The 19,343-nt window shown below is 25.4% G+C and overlaps 1 protein-coding gene and 1 pseudogene across 2 annotated transcripts in view; both read right to left on the bottom strand.

The window, feature by feature from the left end:
* The window catches only part of LOC145964077 (F-box only protein 21-like), a 365,010-nt pseudogene that overhangs the window by 47,416 nt on the left and 298,251 nt on the right, over nucleotides 1–19,343 (bottom strand). The window lies entirely within an intron of this gene.
* On the bottom strand, nucleotides 2,566–18,311 carry LOC145963838 (aminopeptidase N-like). Its single transcript, XM_083086096.1, has 13 exons — nucleotides 18,194–18,311; nucleotides 15,156–15,675; nucleotides 13,916–14,392; nucleotides 12,765–12,942; nucleotides 12,101–12,254; nucleotides 11,622–11,703; nucleotides 10,363–10,742; nucleotides 8,282–8,559; nucleotides 5,496–5,692; nucleotides 5,071–5,367; nucleotides 4,882–4,948; nucleotides 4,513–4,608; nucleotides 2,566–3,378 (listed from the first exon to the last, which is right to left on the bottom strand). Exons 2-13 carry the CDS (start codon nucleotides 15,650–15,652, stop codon nucleotides 3,241–3,243), a joined length of 2,841 nt encoding a protein of 946 aa, XP_082942222.1. The 5' UTR covers nucleotides 15,653–15,675; nucleotides 18,194–18,311; the 3' UTR covers nucleotides 2,566–3,240.

Raw genomic sequence — 19,343 nt, 5'->3', positions numbered from 1 at the left:
CTTCAAAGAATACTTCTATTTATATTGTTTATTAACTGGTAATATTGTATACTTGCGATAATACAGAGATGAGAGAGAGAGAGAGATAAAAGGGATAAAGAGAGAAAGAGAGAGGGATATTCAGAGATTGTTGGGAGCACAAAAGAAAAAATTTTTTTGTAACTAAACCTAGGGTTGAAAATGTGTTGTTATCTCGCTATGATTCACAGATTGCTCGAAAACGTCGGACCCCGAAATATCTCAAAAATGTGTTGTTATCTCGCTATGATTCACAGATTGTTCGAATACGTCGGACCCCGAAATATCTCAAAATATAAGTTTATGACTAATATTGTATACTTGCGATAATACAGAGATGACAGAGAGAAAGAGAGATAAAAGGGATAAAGAGATAGATAGAAGGATAGAGGGATAGAGAGGGGGAGAGAGAGAGGAATAGAAAGATAAAGGGATAAAGAGAGAAAGAGAGAGAGAGCGAGAGAGAGGGAGGGATAGAGAGAGACCCAAAATCTTCTTCAAAGGAATACCGCCATTTTTGTTTATACGTGCGTCCCCCGCCCCGCAGCCCCCGCGCCACCGAAATCCCCTCCGTCCCGCGTGACGTCATTCTCCCGCGCCACCGAAAACCCCCTCCATCCTGCGTGACGTCATTCCCCCGCGCCGCTGAGATCCCCTCGCCCCTCACCCCCTCTGAGAGGACCTGGGTTAGAACTCTCCTAGTGCTAACTACTCGCGTGCCCGCGTGAAGCCTTATCTTTCTTCTGTTGTCGCCGTGGGCCCTCGCTATCGCAAAATCTCATAGAAATGTTCAAATGATAATTCTGCGAAAAAAAATCATAGAGACCTCGGCGACCTCGCGTTGCTTTCGTCTCGGAAAGCCCTTTCCAACGAGCCCTCACTCAATCCCACATGCCATTTAAAATTTTTTTCTCTCCCCTTCCCCCGTCCCCCGGGGGTGTGGAGGTGGGTATTTTTGTGGTTAAATAATAGACTTTGTGATCCCATTGTATCCCTATAAATTTCAATCCTATATTTCAAACCATTCAAAAATTATTTAGGTGGCCCGGAACTTTTGGTAGGCACTGTATATGTATACTCGCGATCTTATCATTCCTAAAGATCGTTGGAAATTAACGAATTCGATAACTGGTACGTTATAGCTAATGTCATGTAAACAAATCATAAGGTTATGTATGACTGTGTTTTCTTATATAAATATCTCAAATCAAGATTCAATGTGTAATCAAATAGATACATAATAGTATTTAAATTTAACGTAATTTTTCTCATAACATGAGTATGAGCAATCAAGAAATTGTATAATATATTTTAATTCTCTTTTTTTAGAAAAGTATTAAGTTTTTACAGATTATAGTAACATTTGCTCATTTGAGAGGAGAGAAAATTATTTTTAAAATTTATAAATTATTATAAATATCTCTAAGACCAATAATTTTCTATATATTTTTACATATTTTTGTAAACTAAAAAGAAAATAAAAAAGTACGGATTTATATTCTATAAATAACAATAATATAAGTAATAACTAAAATAATAGACCAGTTAAAATGCATAAATGGCATACTTATAATTCGTGCTTTTGTGCTTTCTCTATCTCACTTTCTAGTGATTTAATAAAAGTATTGTACAAGTACTCTAACATTCATTTGTTTATTTATTTTTTCTCGAATTTAATATTTTTTCAAGTGATGCGGTAGCGTCGCGATGTCAAATACATAAAAGAAGTGAATCCGTTGGGAGTCACTGCTTTCGATACGTCAAAACGCTTCTAAGTAGCTTATTTGGAGTCACTGCTTTCGATACGTCAAAACGCTTCTAAGTAGCTTATTTGGATATTTTTAAGTCAAACTTTCGATTAAAATACCTCAAAAACTAAAGGCGTAATGAAAAATCTAATAACACTTTTTAACATAATGTTGATGCATGGTTTCGATTGCGATCAGTTTAAATGAAATTGGTACAGAATCAATTCTGATGTATGATAATCATATATTAGAATTGTGATAATTTTTTGTTTGAATTTTTTAATTTTTAGACTTTCGTATGTATGTATGTACATATGCAAAGCAATTTTGTTCCTAATGACATATTCGCAACGTTCACGATTGCGATGACTATTGTTATGACTATATATCATAGATAAATCTTAATAATCGACAAATCAAATACCAGTATACTATAGTTAGTAATATCAAAAATTACTTTTGAACTTTATAAATAATATTTCGCAAAATTCTAAATAATGTGTGAGGCAAATAACTACTGTATAAACATCAGACTATCCTTTTCTATATTTTGTACAATATATCTTCTTTCTCACAATTATATAATTATAATAACATTATATGATAAATGAATAACATAAAAATAATGAAATCAAAATTCTTTTTTATTTTTTTTAACTTTGTAAAACTAAATTTATTTGATTCTATAATTCAAATTTAACTTTTCGAAACAAATGTGACATAAGAAGATCATCTGTAAGTACTCGATTGACATAAAAGGAACTTGAAGGTTGAACAAAAATTGTAAGAAAATTTGATAAAAACTCGTTTGAATATTGATATCTGTAATGATTGACAGTTTTAGAAATACAAAATGAATATAGAATAAATATAGAAAAATTCTTGGAGGGAGATATACCAATTGCAATCATAATTATATTCTTACATATTTAGCATATACATAAGAGTATTTAAATTTTATTTTTAAATGTTATATACTACACGAAAAACACAGCTTATTATCATAATTACATTAATATGATAGCGTTTATGTCATAAATAATTGTAACATATATTAGATTATAAAAATCAAAAGATGTACAAGATTTAATTAATTTTAATATTAATATTTAATATTAATTTTATACATATATGTACATATGTGTATATATATATATATATACATATATATACACACACGCGCGCGCGCGTGTGTGTGTGTGTGTGTAAGATCGAAATTTCAAATATCATATATTAAACATAATATTACTTTATATCTATTGACGAATAGTGTTATTTGCACTATTATATCTTTAGAAATCTGAATAAATAGTTTTTTCGAGCAACTATTCACGGTAAAATTTATATCTGGATGCGATTTAAAAGAATCCGTGAAAACACTTTATTTTTAATATTTATAGAAAAATAAAAATAAAATTACTATAAAAGTTATTCATAATAAAACTTATAAAATAAATTGATTCTTCTTACTTTCTTACATAATTTTTTGAAAACGATCCAAATGTCTTAAAATTTCAGACTTGCGTAATTCTACCTTGTGATCGATTAATAAATTTATAATTATATTGAATGTCTCCTTCTGATTGTAAGAAGTAAGTGTCACGCAATTAATCTAAAATATTTATGTATTGATTAATAAATACATTTTCATTAATAAATAATAAATTCTGTTTATAAAACAAAAATATAATATAGTATTTTTTTATAGTATAGTTTTTGGTTTATTGCATGATTGAAAGTAAATATACAGGGTGCCCTAAAACTGCCTCTTAGTGGCTGATTCAAGAACATTTTAAGATGAAAATCTCAATATAAAATTCATAGAACATTTCAAGACGAAAATCTTAATACAAGAATGTTAAAGCTATAATAGTTTTTAAACGGGAAGAAATTATATTTTAGAATAACAGTTGTGTGAGATTTTACGCAATCACTCAGGTACAACAACCTGAGAAGTGAAAGAAGCATGAAAGGGAATGCCTTTTTTTATTATATATGATATTTCAATTATCATATACATTTACAAAAGCATTATCATTATATATTTTCTCGTTTCTCTACGTATTGCGGTAATACATTCTTTTTATGAATAACGTAAGAATTAAGATCTCTCAAAAATGATTTAAGTAAAAATTTGCGATATATTTCAATTTCAGCTGTCAAAATGATCGATCATTATTATTTTCATGAAAGCGTCTACTATGTTACACTGCGAGATCAATAAATTGTAATAAAATTATGCTTGACATTTATTTATTTCGCATTTCGGAATGATCGCAATGAAATACAAATTGCAACCATTTCAGTAGAAATTAAATCAATGAATTTTACTTCACTTAAACCATTTTTGAGATACTTTTTATTCTTGCATCCATTATTCTTAAAAAGAATGTGCTAATGTAATACGTACAGGAGCGAAAAACATAAAATAAGAATATTATTGTAAATTTATACTAATAATATCATAAAAACAGGGCATTCATAGGGTCATTTCTTTCACGTGTCATTTAATAGTGCGCATGAAATATCAATTCAATTCGTAAAACGTAATCGCTTCTCGTTTGAAAGATATTATGACATAGACATTTTTGTATTACGATTTTTGTTTTAAAATATTTCAAAGAATCTGCCATTAAGAGAAAATATGGTTGTCAAATATATGTATATGACATAAAAGCGAAAATAAAAAAAACTTAATAATAAGAAATAGTAGATAAATAAATATATTTGTGTTTTAAAAATTTACCTTCGACAATTCATCAAATTTATCAGAAAATAACTGGTAGATCGAAACAAGTTCATCAGTTACTTTTTCATTAAAAACATTCACAAACTCAGTTATCTGAAACAAATTTTAATATTTTGTTTGTTAATGATTTAATTTTGCGTTATCATTCAATTTTTGCAAAAGTCAAATGTAAATATAATTTTGTATTTTTAGTACAATTAATCCAAGAAAGTTGTTCTATAATTAAGATTTTTGATTTAAGATTTTATATTTATAAATAAGTTTAATATTTATATAAATAAGTTTACAATTAGTTTGTAAATCAATTAACATTTATTATAAAACACCGGTAAATTATAATACATTATTTAAGTTTACAAAGTTTACCTGATTAAGTTGTTCCATAGAATATATATGATTAATAATGTCAATTAATATTGCAACAATGTATTCTCTATAAATAAAATACAATAAGCTTATAATTAATATATATATGATAATCTTTTTGCGATACATGTATTATAAATTTATGAATAAAAGTACAAAGAAAAGATATCATATATTGGTATCATATACCTGGGTATCTTCTTTAAATTCCTTATTATAAAATCAAGCATTTCCTTATTATTTGCATGTCTCGCAATGATATAATGAAAATCATTAAAAACGTTATTTCTCTTTCCTTTAATGTAATCATTAAATATCATTTCTGCATATTTGATAATAATAAAAGAATTATCGGAACAAGCAAGGAATTTCGAAGTTATTTCGTTAGGATCCTTAATATGTATATTCCATACTTTGTTCCAAATATTAATGCTAGCTTTCATTAAACCGTTACAGAACGTCCAATCTCTCCACCAAGGCAAAAGTCTACGATATTCAGAAGAAAATTAAAAATCTGTTAGAGCAATTTAGTTCAAAGTCTTAGAAATCTCGTGTTACTCATCAAGCATGTATCAAGAAAAAAATTATGAAAATTGAAATTGTAGAAAAATTACTTGTTTGCTTTAGTATTCGTGAGATATTGATACAATTTGATTTCGGCTGTTTTCATGCAATTTGACACACCGAAAACACATGCCCATTTAGCAGCTTCTTGTCTTAAACAGTCAATTAAATCGTCAGTTTTCTCATTAGATTTTTTGTCATACTCGATGTTCCGAAGAAGTCCGTCCAAACTGTTCAAGATTTTCGTCTAGAAATAAAACAGTACTATATATATTTCAGTGGTTATTTGTAAAAAAATGTAATGCTTAAATAAATATAATATTATAATAATAAAGCTTCTCTATTTTAATAAAGAAAGTGGATACAATATTATTTTAAAAATTTCTCAATCTCTTTAAATTATTATAAAAAATACAGCGTTTTTGTGTATATGTAACACACAAATATACACACTTACACGTGCTTACAGATATATGTATTTCTAAAACAATATAAAAAGATTCAGATAAGAAATATGCTAAAAATCAGACGCATAATCAGGTGCAAGTAAATTATCTAAAAATCTCTTTCATTACTTCAAACATTTCAATTTTATCTTTTTAAAATCATCCTTAACAAATCTAAGTCATGAAAATATTGATTTGATTTTTTGATTTTTAAAGTATTTAATTGATTTTAATAGTATCGATTTTTTTTATATGTCTTTGGTATGTCTCTATTAAGAGACGAAAACGTTATTTCGAAATAATCATACTTTGAAAATAGAAAATGTAATCACAAATAAAACGAAGAACAAGAATGCTATGATGGGTTAAAACAACTGCTCACTCATTCAATTTGCCACACTTACGCGTATACACACATATACACACACATATATACAGGGTGACCCATTTTAACTTAGGCAGCCAAATAACTCGAAAAATAAGCAAGATAGAGAAAAATGTTTTAGACAAAAGTTATATGGTTTCGAGGGGGCCATAAGATGGTATCATTGGTTTGACCTTGAAGAGTCATTTGAAGGTCACGTGAAGATCACTTCAATTTTTTTAAATGGAATACCCTATATATTTTTGTACATTCTTGTAGCTTATTTCGAGAGCTTTCCAAAACACTATAATTAAGTACCTTTCCGTTAAGTACTTTTTGAGTTATGATGCTTGAAATAATTTCTTAATTTTACATAAACCGTAAAATATCTTGTAAAATATTCATTTTTCGATTATCTTACCTTAATACTTTTATGTACAAAATAATGAGAGGAATCAATTGGTGTAAAGAAAACACATAGTTGTTTTTAAGAAAAAATATGGAATTGTTAATTGCAAATTACATATTTTTTCTTCGAAACAACTATGTGTTTTCTTTACACCAATTGATTCCTCTCATTATTTTGTACATAAAACTATTAAGGTAAGGTAATCGAAAAATGAATATTTTACAAGATATTTTACGGTTTATGTAAAATTAAGAAATTATTTCAAGCCTCATAACTCAAAAAGCACTTAACGAAAATGTACTTAATTATAGTGTTTTGGAAAGCTCTCGAGATGAGCTACAAGAATGTACAAAAATATATAGGATGTTCCATTTAAAAAAATTGAAGTGACCTTCACGTGACCTTCAAATGACTCTTCAAGGTCAAACCAATGATACCATCTTATGGCCCCCTCGAAACCATACAACTTTTGTCTAAAACATTTTTCTCTATCTTGCTTATTTTTCGAGTTATTTGGCTGCCTAAGTTAAAATGGGTCACCCTGTATACAGGGTGTCCCATTTTAAAAGTTCCACCCTCATAACTTTTCAGGATCAACGTTTGAAGGAAAACGACTCGGATAAAAATTGTAGGGAACAAAGGGGGCTATCTAATAGTGACCTTGGATTCGACATTAAAAGTCATTTTCAAGATCATTTGAAGGTCAACTTCCGTTTTTTAAATGGGAACCCCTATTTTTTATTACTTATTCTTGTAGCTTATCTCGAGAGCTTTCCAAAACACTATAATAAAGTATTTCTTCATTCAGTACTTTTCGAGTTATGAGACTTGAAATAATTTCTTAATTTTATATAAACCATAAAATATCTAGTAAAATATTCATTTTTCGATTATCTTATCTTAATACTTTTATGTACAAAATAATGAGAGGAATCAATTGGTGTAAAGAAAAAATATGTAATTTGCAATTAACAATTCCATATTTTTTCTTAAAAACAACTGTATGTTTTCTTTACACCAATTGATTCCTCTCATTATTTTGTACATAAAAGTATTAAGGTAAGATAATCGAAAAATGAATATTTTACTAGATATTTTATGGTTTATATAAAATTAAGAAATTATTTCAAGCCTCATAACTCGAAAAGTACTGAATAAAGAAATACTTTATTATAGTGTTTTGGAAAGCTCTCGAGATAAGCTACAAGAATAAGTAATAAAAAATAGGGGTTCCCGTTTAAAAAACGGAAGTTGGCCTTCAAATGACCTTGAAAATGACCTTTAATGTCGAATCCAAGGTCACTATTAGATAGCCCCCTTTGTTCCCTACAACTCTTATCCGAGTCGTTTTCCTTCAAACGTTGATCCTGAGAAGTTATGAGGGTGGAACTTTTAAAATGGGACACCCTGTATATACATTTTGTATAAATTACTTTGGGTCACTATTTTAATATTAAGTCGTTACACACATGTAAAGCAGTATTAAAAGTTAACTATGATAATCGATTAATACATAAAAAATCAATATATCATATTTTATATGCTACAACATATATACAATGTAACATTTTTATTAACAAAAAAGTAGAGAGAGAGAAAGAGAGAGAGAGAGTTTACCCTGATATTAGATTTTTCATCTTGAAATGGAAAGATGCTTGATATGTCCTCGAGAGCCTTAAACATGGGATACCATGCGACATAATCTGTCTCTCGCGATAGATATTCCATGAGTTCCAAGAATATAGAAAAATTAAGTGTGCCTGCCTTCACGAAGTAATATGCATCATCAATAATTTGGGCCCGATTGAGAACATGTATGTTTGTATATTTCGCAGAGTTCAGATATGTCACAATATTTTGCCAATTCTTGAGTTCATAATTTACACGATAATATCCTGTTGTAAATGTTACAATTGATGTATAGAAAATTATTTCTAAATATATTCATTAATAACTTCTTTTAATCAAATATATTAAATCATTTCTAAATTTTTCTATTTTCTTATATTATATATGATATTATAATCATCGATATTATAATCATCGAAAATTAATTTTTATAAGCATTTTATATCTCCTGCATATCTATATTTTTTTTAATTTATCATGAAAAGGTAAATAAAATTTCTCCATCATATTTTTTGCATAATTATAAGATGTAAATATTTAATTTTTATATAAAAATAAGGTACTATGAAAATTTTTAAATATAATTTATTTATAAATACATATACATATGATATATGTATGTATATATAAATAAAAAATATAAAATAAATTGTTAATATATCTCTTAATCTTTTTTATAAATATATCTTAATAATAACATAGTATAGCATAGTAGTATAATTATAGTAGCATAATTTGATTTTTTGATATAAATGTATAGAAAAATTGAGTTTATATTTTGCCGACATATTATATATTTCAGAATTTAAAAGATTATTTCTAAAAATTTTAATAATAGATTTTAATAATAGACTCCCATTTTTAAGCAAAATATAATAATAACAAAAAATTATTGCATTTTGAATAAAAAATATACTACCTATTCAGGGTGTCTCACATAACTTTCATACAATATTTTAATGGCGTATTTTGGATGTAAAATAGAAAGTCAGAAATCTTAACACGAAAATGTTGAAGCAACAATAATTTTTAAGTTACAAATGATCAAAATTTCCCATGATATTGTATAGAATTTACGCGCTCAGTTACGTAACTTTATACACTGATTTCTCATTTGTTATATATTTTTAAAGCAGTTAATAATTAAATTAATTTCCAATAAGTATTTCCATAAGTATTTCTTTAATTAAAGAAAAATAAGCAGAGTTTTTTAAACAGTACTTCTTAAATATGTCGAGATATTAGGCTTAATTTTGTTTAAATGTAATTGATCAATCTTTTAAATTATTATATTTAAGAATAAAATTTTAAATATTTTTTTTACAACACTTATAATTCGTTAATATTACATGATCACCGTACATAATATACATAAAAACAGTAAAATCAGTTCTGCGGTAATAATCAACACTTAATTTGTAGATCAATAACAAATCACAAAGCGATAAGCGCATGTAGTTACAGAACTGTGCGCGTCTGCGCGTAAATTCCATTCGATATCATTAAATTTTGATTGCTTATAATTTAATAATTATTACAGCTTGAAATTTTTATATATTAAAATTTCACATCCACAATACATTATTAAAGTATTTTACTGAAGTTATAAGATACTCTATACATATTATAATACATATAATAAAATTTTGTAGAATTATAATGGCACGTTATTCACATGAATTTCGTGTAACGGAAAAAATTTTAAATATTTAATATTTTAATTTGGAATCAGAAGTATATATATATATATATATATATATATATATATATATATATATATTCTAAAAGTAACACAATAATAATTTTTTATTGTGAATTGCGATTGATTTTGCACTTTCTTTTATTCCGCATAATTATTCTTATTAAAGTTTAACAAAACATGGATTTTTAAATTATATTAGATAAAAAAGTTGTAAGTAATAGACTCAAATATATATATTTAAATTTGAAAATAGAGTAAAACACCAATTATTCATAATGAACACTTAATTCTTAAGTTATCAATCAATATAAATATTTATCAATAAATACCAATACCTCTAAAGTTATCAATCAATATAAATATTTACCAATTTGTTGTAAATTAATTATGTACCATTCATCCTCTTGCACATCAAAATAAAGAGATTGATTAAAATAATTTTCGTATGAGATCCACTCATCATATACACGCCAATTCTTGGATATTGTAAAATCGGGTTCTGTCTGCTTAGTTATTGTTATAGGTATCCACCATTCATCTGTCAGATCTAAACTATCGTAATTTTCTATTTCTATTTTTAAGTAAGGAATTTCATTTTTAACTTTCAATACAGGATAATGTTTCTGGTTCATCCAAGCATCCATCATATCTTTTATAATAACAGATTTCATATAGAATTTTTTTTCTGTATCATAGACAATTTGCATATCATCGTAGAAATTATCGAGTATTGCAGATCTAAACATACTAAATTTAACATATTATATATTCCAGACTACAATAAAGAAAGATTTCCTTTAATTTAGAAAAAACATACAAATTCATTAATTAAATTGCATATGTGTATTAATACATATTGTATGTTCTATACTATGCTACTTTTATATAATTTTTTATATTATTAATATTTTATATTATTAATTTTATATAATTTTTTCAGGTTCATCATTGTGATCAACGTTGTCGAGTTTCTAAAATATGCCAAAAGCGAATATGTAAAAGAAGCCCACAGTGAGTAACCGATGGAATATAAAACCATATTAATTTATAATTTAATTTATAACAATATAAAATTGATTTTACAATTATTACATTGGAATATAACGTGGTTGAAATCATTGAAATTATAAAAGAAGTTTGAAATCATTTTTAAGTGCTCAAATATTGCAAAAGAATTCTTTGTAAAAATACAAAAGTTGCAAAATATAGAAAAAAATCGGAAATGCAACTGGAATGATGGTCTAATTTTTTGATAATATAATTATAAATATAATATAAAATAGAATATTTGAAGCAATTTATAAATTCTATTTATAAATCCCATTTTATTATCTAAGACCGATTAGTGGCTTTCCTCACTCATGGGAATTGTTAAATATTTTTAAAGATCGAAGGGAATATTCTTTTTTAATTTGACTCGTTGAAGATAATATAAAATGAAAAAGTATTATTTAGATAATAAAATTTTATGGAACCTATATTATGCATTATATGCATGTGCTTTTTATGTTTTACTCTAGAACATTATTATAATTGTTTTATACTGTGCTACTAAGTTTTATCTATACTGTTTATTATCTATACTTTACTTCTATTTCTATAATATATAATTATTGTATTGCTTACTCTGTTTCACAGAATTTCTCAATTCCTTTTCTAAATATTTTGTCAGTGAGAACATGTTGCAACATGCGTAATATAACAGGACCTACAACGAAAAAGAAACAATGCATGTAAATGAATACGTTTATATTATAAAATGCAAGTGTATATGTTATACTATAAAATATAAGTGTATAGAAGTTTATATTAAATTTACTTCAGAATTTACTTCCACATCTAAATTTGTCAAAAGTATATCTAATTTCTCTGTACAAAATAATATAGTTTTATATCCTTTTTCTTATAATTTTACATCTTTTTCTGTACACGAAGGTATAATTTTATATCTTTATTTATTATTGTCTTGTATCTCTTTATTGTGACAATATTAATAAGTATATAAATTTTGAGAAAGCAAATTTAGTTTTTAACTTTTTTTATTACTTCGTGACATTCACATTTATGACTTTATGGACATTCATTTATTATTTATTCAATGTTACCTTTTATATAATAGGAAAATAAAGATAGTGAATTAATTTCGGAGGGCATGATCGTTGATATAAGAGGCTTCATAATGGAATAACTGTCTAAACGGAGAGATTCTTGTTGCATCTGCACCACGAATAAATCCGACGTACGAAAATCCGCAAAATACTAGTAACAAAAAATTTAATCGAATCAAAGAATTTTTAAATAGAAAAATACATTTCTCATATATATTATATTAGTTTGTATATTAGTTTGTATATTACTACGATTTCTATTATTTTTATTAATAATATCTATTATTTGCAATGCCTCGTGTTATATAAGGAGAACTTTTTAATAATTTAAGCACAAAAGGAGTCATCAAAAAATAGCTTTAGAATATATGTGTAATTTATTTTTAGATACAAGATTAAATATCATTGAAGTTATTTAAAAGAAATTTGATACAAGTTTTCTTTCTATATCTTATAGAAAACGTGCAATTCTGTCAAAATTATTTTGCATATTTTAAATGCTATAAAAATATAAACTATTTAGATGATCATTGTTATTTACAGACTAATAAAATGTTAAGATCTTTTTCATTGTGTGAAGAATCATTTTATATTTAATAACCTAACCATAAGCGAAATATATTATATGTAAAAAAGAACATTATATATAAAAAAAAAGAACCTTATGAAGAACATCTATTCCGAGCAATGTAGCAAAACCCTGGTTTAACCAATGATACGACCACCATGTATTAAAGGTATCAAACCATAGATGTGCTATTTGATGTGCAATTAAACATGCCACCTCTATTTTATGCGCAAGGGAATCTATTTTTTCGTCATAGATAATAGCTGTTTCTCTGAAAATTATTTATTAATAATAAAAATATTATTTAAAATACCTCTATTTAAAATATGTAGTATAATAAAGTATTGTTCCTATAATATTATATATGTTACATTAAGTATATGTCATGAAATTAATAATAAGATACATGTGCGAAAATTTATTATCAAACATGTCTTTGTTTTGAAGATTATGTAATATAGATTTGATATTAAAAAATACTTAAAAATTAAATACACACAAATAATAATATTAATTCACAAAATTGTTATATAGTTTGTTATATAGTATATTGTTATATAGTTTATTAAAATGAGAAAAATCATACGCTTTTATGTATAATGGTATAAAGGTAAATTTTATCAAGGAATAAACAAATTACTTATTTTTATCTTATATTAATATGAGCCTACAAATTATAAAATATTCTATTTTTTTAATTATAAAATATTATATTTTTTGTGTAAAAAAAATGCTCGTAAAATATTTTTTTCCATTCAAAATAATTAGATCAATTGCACGATGAATTCACATTTATGATAAATGTCATAAATACATGTAATATTATTGCCTTGAAATACTAAATGTTTTTCTGCTGTCTTTTTAATAATAAATTTGCTTATAAAATACCATAAATTTTAACAACAGACTTTGAGGTAATTTTAAAATTTTATTGTTTTATTTTAGATAGATATTGTGTGTGTAACTTGCAAGATAAAAATAAAATAAAGACAACAAATATATATTTAAAATCATAATTTAATATCATTTGAGTGATTCATCATTTGATACGTATTTTTTATGTATTATTGTTTATTAATATCAATTTCATTATAAAATAAAATGTATATATATTTTTTCTCTTTTAGTAATTTTTAATTATGAAATAAAAAAAAGAACCTTAAACCAAAAATAGTTATTTTTTAAATAGATTATTATTTTCTATATTCTATTTATTATTATTATTTTTTACTTATTTGCATTACCTATAGAAAACGAGGCCCCAATTTCCTATGGCATCATATAGAAGGCCCGGCATTAAAACATGTTGAATTGTCGAAATCTCAAAATCCTTCAAATTATTTTCGGAATATATTGCAATTTTGTTAATAACTTCTGCCGCGAATAATACTTGAGAAGAATTTCTATTCCATACAATTATGTCAGATAAACCAGAACTCGATAAGCGATTATGAAAAGAAAGAATGAATTTAAACCATTTATCTGTCGATAGACAAAATGCCACTTGATAAGTGGAAATTTCAGGAGTGATATCGAAATACGTCCATTGCATTTTGCTATTAGTTAAATGAATTTTTCTTTTATAATTCATATTCGATAAGACTGTGTATTCTTTACGATGTTGTATTGAAATGTTAAAGGTTGCTTTGTATTCTGGTTCGTCCCAACATGGAAATATTTGTCGAGCACCAATTGCCTGGAAATGCGTTGCGTACAACCATCTACAACATTTTAACAATAAACCTCATATGACGGAAAAAATTTAATCGTTCTATTAAAAATTAATACAAAGTGGAAAAAATATATTTTTATGAAACTCATGAATGGTAAACAAAACGTGTACATGTGTTTTATAAATAAATAGTTTAATTTTTATATTTTTCTTACATATTCGATAAAGTTACTTATACATCACATTGCTTTATCATAAAAATAAGAATTGTTTTTTAAGAATAACATTTTTACTTTATTTTATTATTATTATTGTTATTATTATTATTACTATTATTATTATTATTATTATTATTATCATTATCATTATGCATTGTATGTTGTTACTATGTATTTTTTATTATAATATATAATAATATTTTTTTTATATTGTGCTACATATATTTATGTAATGCTCATATATATTACAATCTACTGAAGTAAGAGAATCAAGTAAGCTCTAAAATATGTAGTTTAACAATTAATTGTGTAATTATATAGTAATCTCGAAATATTTTAAAATTTTCTCTCTCATAGACAAACATATACATCTCAATCCATAATATCTAAATCTTGCAAAGAAAAAGTGCATTACGTGACAATAAATAAAAAAATAACAAATAAAAATATAATAAGCAGTAAAACTTGAAGAAGATTTTAATAAAATGAAATAATAATCAATATTAATAATCGATAATTAATAATCAATATTTTGTATAATGATAAACCATGCATATTTTTAACATTTTTTTATTATGTTCACTATTTACTCACATTTTATGTCCTGTGCTGTTTACATAAGAATACTTAAAGATACTTTCATTATTATCATTGAAGTATCCGGTGTAATGCATAATCAAGGAATAATTCCCACGTGGTATTTCTTCGATAAAATGAAAGTTGAGAGTGTAACTTTCATTGTTATACGTATTATCCTGTGGAATATGTTTTTGTTCAAACGATGCCTTACTTATTAAAATTGCACTATGTATTTTTATTTGCGGATTTTTGGCGTGCAAACTTATGATGTGCGTTGGACGATAAATATTGATGTATACATGGCATTTGCCAATGAAATTTGTTATTTCTAATTTGTTAAATAACATAATATTAATGATATAATGATGTGGTATTATATAATCCGGTAAAAATGCATTTGTCAAATTTATATAATATACATAATTTTCTGAATTCTCCTCGGAAAAAGATGCTGTCGCACTGATGAATATAATATATAATAATGTGATAAACAACAATTTGAAGCATGTCATATCGATCTTCTCGTTTCAGGTATCTGTAGAAAAAAGAATATTTTTTTTAGTACGAAAAGCATTTTAAAATCAGAACTCTCCATTTTTTCTTATATATGATTTTACTAATTTAAATTTAATCGTAACACTCATAATGTTATGTTTCTTTTACATACGAATTGCGAAATACATTCCAATAATTAGGTCATTTTAAGTGCGATTCTCTCAGTAGAGATATTTCGTTATAAATTTTAATTAATACTTAACAATTAATATTTAAGCAGTCAAATAATTTAAATTTTTGCACATAATTTAACATTTCAAAATCTACCTCTTATTAATAAAAAATTGCATTACAAAACATTTTATTTTATTAGATTATTATTTTATTATATTATTAAGTTTTTGAGCAAATAACAATTTCTTATTCATGGGTAGAAAAAAGATTTAACTATGTTTTATCATATTTTAAAACAAATATGTCAAACTAATATACTTTACGAATTACTATTATATTATTATTACTAGTAATCATTATTATTATTTTTATATTATTATTACTACTAATCATTATTATTATTATTGAAGTTCATTAGTTGAAATATTTTTATACCTTTCATTTCATTTTTAATCTGACATTTTCATATTTAAGCAGTCAAATTACTCTCTTTTAAAAATTTTCAATCTATAGTTTTGCTAAAAGCAAAAAAGCTTTTCTATTAATCTTTTAAATGAGATACTTCATTTGTTTATTATCTATTTTTGGTACAAAATACATGTGAGCTCAATTCTAATATGAATTAAATTTATCGAAATATTCTTATATCCATAAACTTGAGGAAATTAAAATTGAAAATAGAAATAAAATTTGGATTATGATCAATAAATTAATAAAATATTTCAGTTTACAAGCAATCATGTAATATAGGATTTGCCTACATGTTGTATTCAATATTGACATTTTTAAACTCATATAATTGTTGACATGTTTTCAAGGTGATATAATTTGAACTTAAAATTCTTCCATTTGATTTATGTGTAACTGGCATTACTTATTTATCATGTACTACACGCATGTTCGATCGTTATTATTAGTTATTTATAATCTATTTTATTATTATATATATATACAGGGTGTCCCTGAGCATGTGCTGACGCACTTGTGAGGAGGTAGAGCGCAGTAAATTAAATAAAGAAATGGTGATATTTTCAACTTTTGATTCCGACCGGAAATACGCCATCCGGATCGGAAGTTGAATTTTTTTAGGAGAATATGGTACTTTTTATTACAGATTCGAATTGTACGTGAAAAAATAAAAAACTTTTGTATCAAACGTTTTTTCTGAAAGTGCCTCTGTCAATCTTAAAATTGACCTTGAAGGTAACTATATGATGAACTTTCAATTAATATTTCTATTATTATTACAAAAATCGTTACATGGAATAGGATTTCTTTATTTAATTTACTGCGCTCTACCTCCTCACAAGTGCGTGAGCACATGCTCAGGGACACTCTGTATATACAGGGTGTCCCAAACCACCCGTACACCCTTTTTAAAATGAAAATAAATGGCTTTTGTCAAAAATCGCGAACAATTTTTAAGTAAATCGGGTACGCTCTATCAAATGGTAATATTTTCAATTTTTGATTCCGACCGGAAATACGCCATCCGGATCGGAAGTTGAATTTTTTTAGGGGAACATGGTACTTTTTATTACAGATTCGAATTGTACGTGAAAAAATAAGAAACTTTTGTATCAAACGTTTTTTCTGAAAGTGCCTCTGTCAATCTTAAAAATTGACCTTGAAAGTAACTGTGATGAACTTTCAATAATTAATATTTCTATTATTATTACAAAAATCGTTACATGGAATAGGATTTCTTTATTTAATTTACTGCGCTCTACCTCCTCACAAGTGCGTGAGCTCATGCTCAGGGACACCCTGTATATATATAGTATTTATTATTAAAATTTTTTTGAAAATAGTTCACTTCTTTCTTTAAATATTGTCTTGCAAAAGATTCAAATAAAAAATTACAGACTAATATTTAGTGATTATTTTGTTTATGTGTTAATGTGATACATTTTTATTAATGAGAAAAATTAATATTTGCCAAGCACTTTATATAATTTATACTATTTATAATTTATAATAGTTACATTTAACAAAATGTTTGAACAAATACAGATATATACAACCTATTTTATTTATCATATTGTAACTTATAGAAAATTGAGTAAATTTCACTAAATAATTGCCAATATTATGAAATGTTTTTCTCTTTTCCTCTTTAACATATATAAAATATATCATAATTTCAATTCATGAAAAAAGCTTTTTCATGAATTTTAGATTTAAAATTATTTAAATTCAAAATTAGTATAAAATGTCACAATTTTGAAGTCATTTTATTAATAATCTCATTAATGTTGAAAAAGATAAGATGTAGAAGATAAAATTGTGCCACTCAAATTTGCTTCTTATACTAATTTAAATTGTATTGTCTATATACATTTTGCATTTTCATAGGTATATAAGTGCTTTTTGCAGTAACTTACCTTATTATATTGAAATTGTGATAGTTTAAGATATAGTTATTTGTTGAAAATAGCACAGTATTATCACAAACTGTTAATGCCAAATATATATGTATATATACTCACGATCTTATCATTTCTAAAGATCGTTGGAAACTAACGAATTCGATAACTACGTATAGCTAATGTACGTTATAGCTAATGTTATGTAAACAAATCATAAAGTTACGTATGACTGTGTTTCCTTAGCATATAAATATAATAAAGATTTGATATAATCAAATAGATACTTAGTATTTTTAAATTTAATGTAATTTTTCTCGTAACATGAGCAATCAAGAAATTGTATAATATGTTTTAATCCCCTTATTTTAGAAAAGTATTTAGGTGTTTATAGATTACAGTATTTAAGAGAGAATTATTCCGAAAATTATTATAAAAATCTCTAAGACCAATAACTTTTTATTTATTTTTACATATTTTTGTAAACTAAAAAGAAAATAAGAATTATATAATATAATAACTAAAATAATAGACCAGTTAAAATGCACAAATGGCATACTTATAATTCGTGCTTTGTACTCTGTCTAGTGATTTAATAAAAATATTGTAAAAGTACTCTATGACATTCATTTGTTTATTCATTTTTTTCTCGAATTTAATATTTTTTCAAGCGACGCGGTAGCATCGCAATGTCAAGTACGTAAAAGAAATGAATCCGTTGGGAGTCACTGCTTTCGATACGTCGAAACGCTTCCAAGTAGCTTATTTGGATTTTATTAAGTCAAATAAACTTTCGATTAAAATATCTCAAGAAATAAAGCCGTAATGAAAAATCTAATAACACTTTTTAATACAATGTTGATGCATGGTTTCGATTGCGATCGGTTTAAATAAAATTGGTACAGAGTGAATTCTGATGTATGATGTATGATGTATGATGTATCATATATTAGAATTGTGATAATTTTTTATTTGAATTTTTCAATTTTTAGACTTTCGTATGTATGTACATATGCAAAGCGATTTTGTTCCTAATGACATATTCGCAACGTTCACGATTACGATGACTATTATTATGACTATATATCATAGATAAATCTTAATAATCGACAAATCAAATACCAGTATAGTATAGTTAGTAATATCAAAAATTAGTTTTGAACTTTAT

The sequence above is a fragment of the Camponotus vicinus genome, unplaced genomic scaffold, assembly GCF_025532165.1.
Source record: "Camponotus vicinus isolate PSW18456_S1 unplaced genomic scaffold, iyCamVici1.0 SCAF_13, whole genome shotgun sequence".
NCBI classification, from domain to species: domain Eukaryota; kingdom Metazoa; phylum Arthropoda; class Insecta; order Hymenoptera; family Formicidae; genus Camponotus; species Camponotus vicinus.
Note: the sequence above shows the minus strand (reverse complement) of the source record. Positions and strands in the feature narration are given on the sequence as shown.

Coding starts and splice junctions, on each gene's coding strand:
- LOC145963838 (XM_083086096.1), bottom strand. CDS start 15,652: ATGACATGCTTCAAATTGTTGTTTATCACATTATTATATATTATATTC. Junction 5,693..8,281: donor ATGAAAAATCTAATATCAGG/GTAAACTCTCTC, acceptor TTTTATTTCTAG/ACGAAAATCTTGAACAGTTT. Junction 4,609..4,881: donor CTATGGAACAACTTAATCAG/GTAAACTTTGTA, acceptor AATTTGTTTCAG/ATAACTGAGTTTGTGAATGT.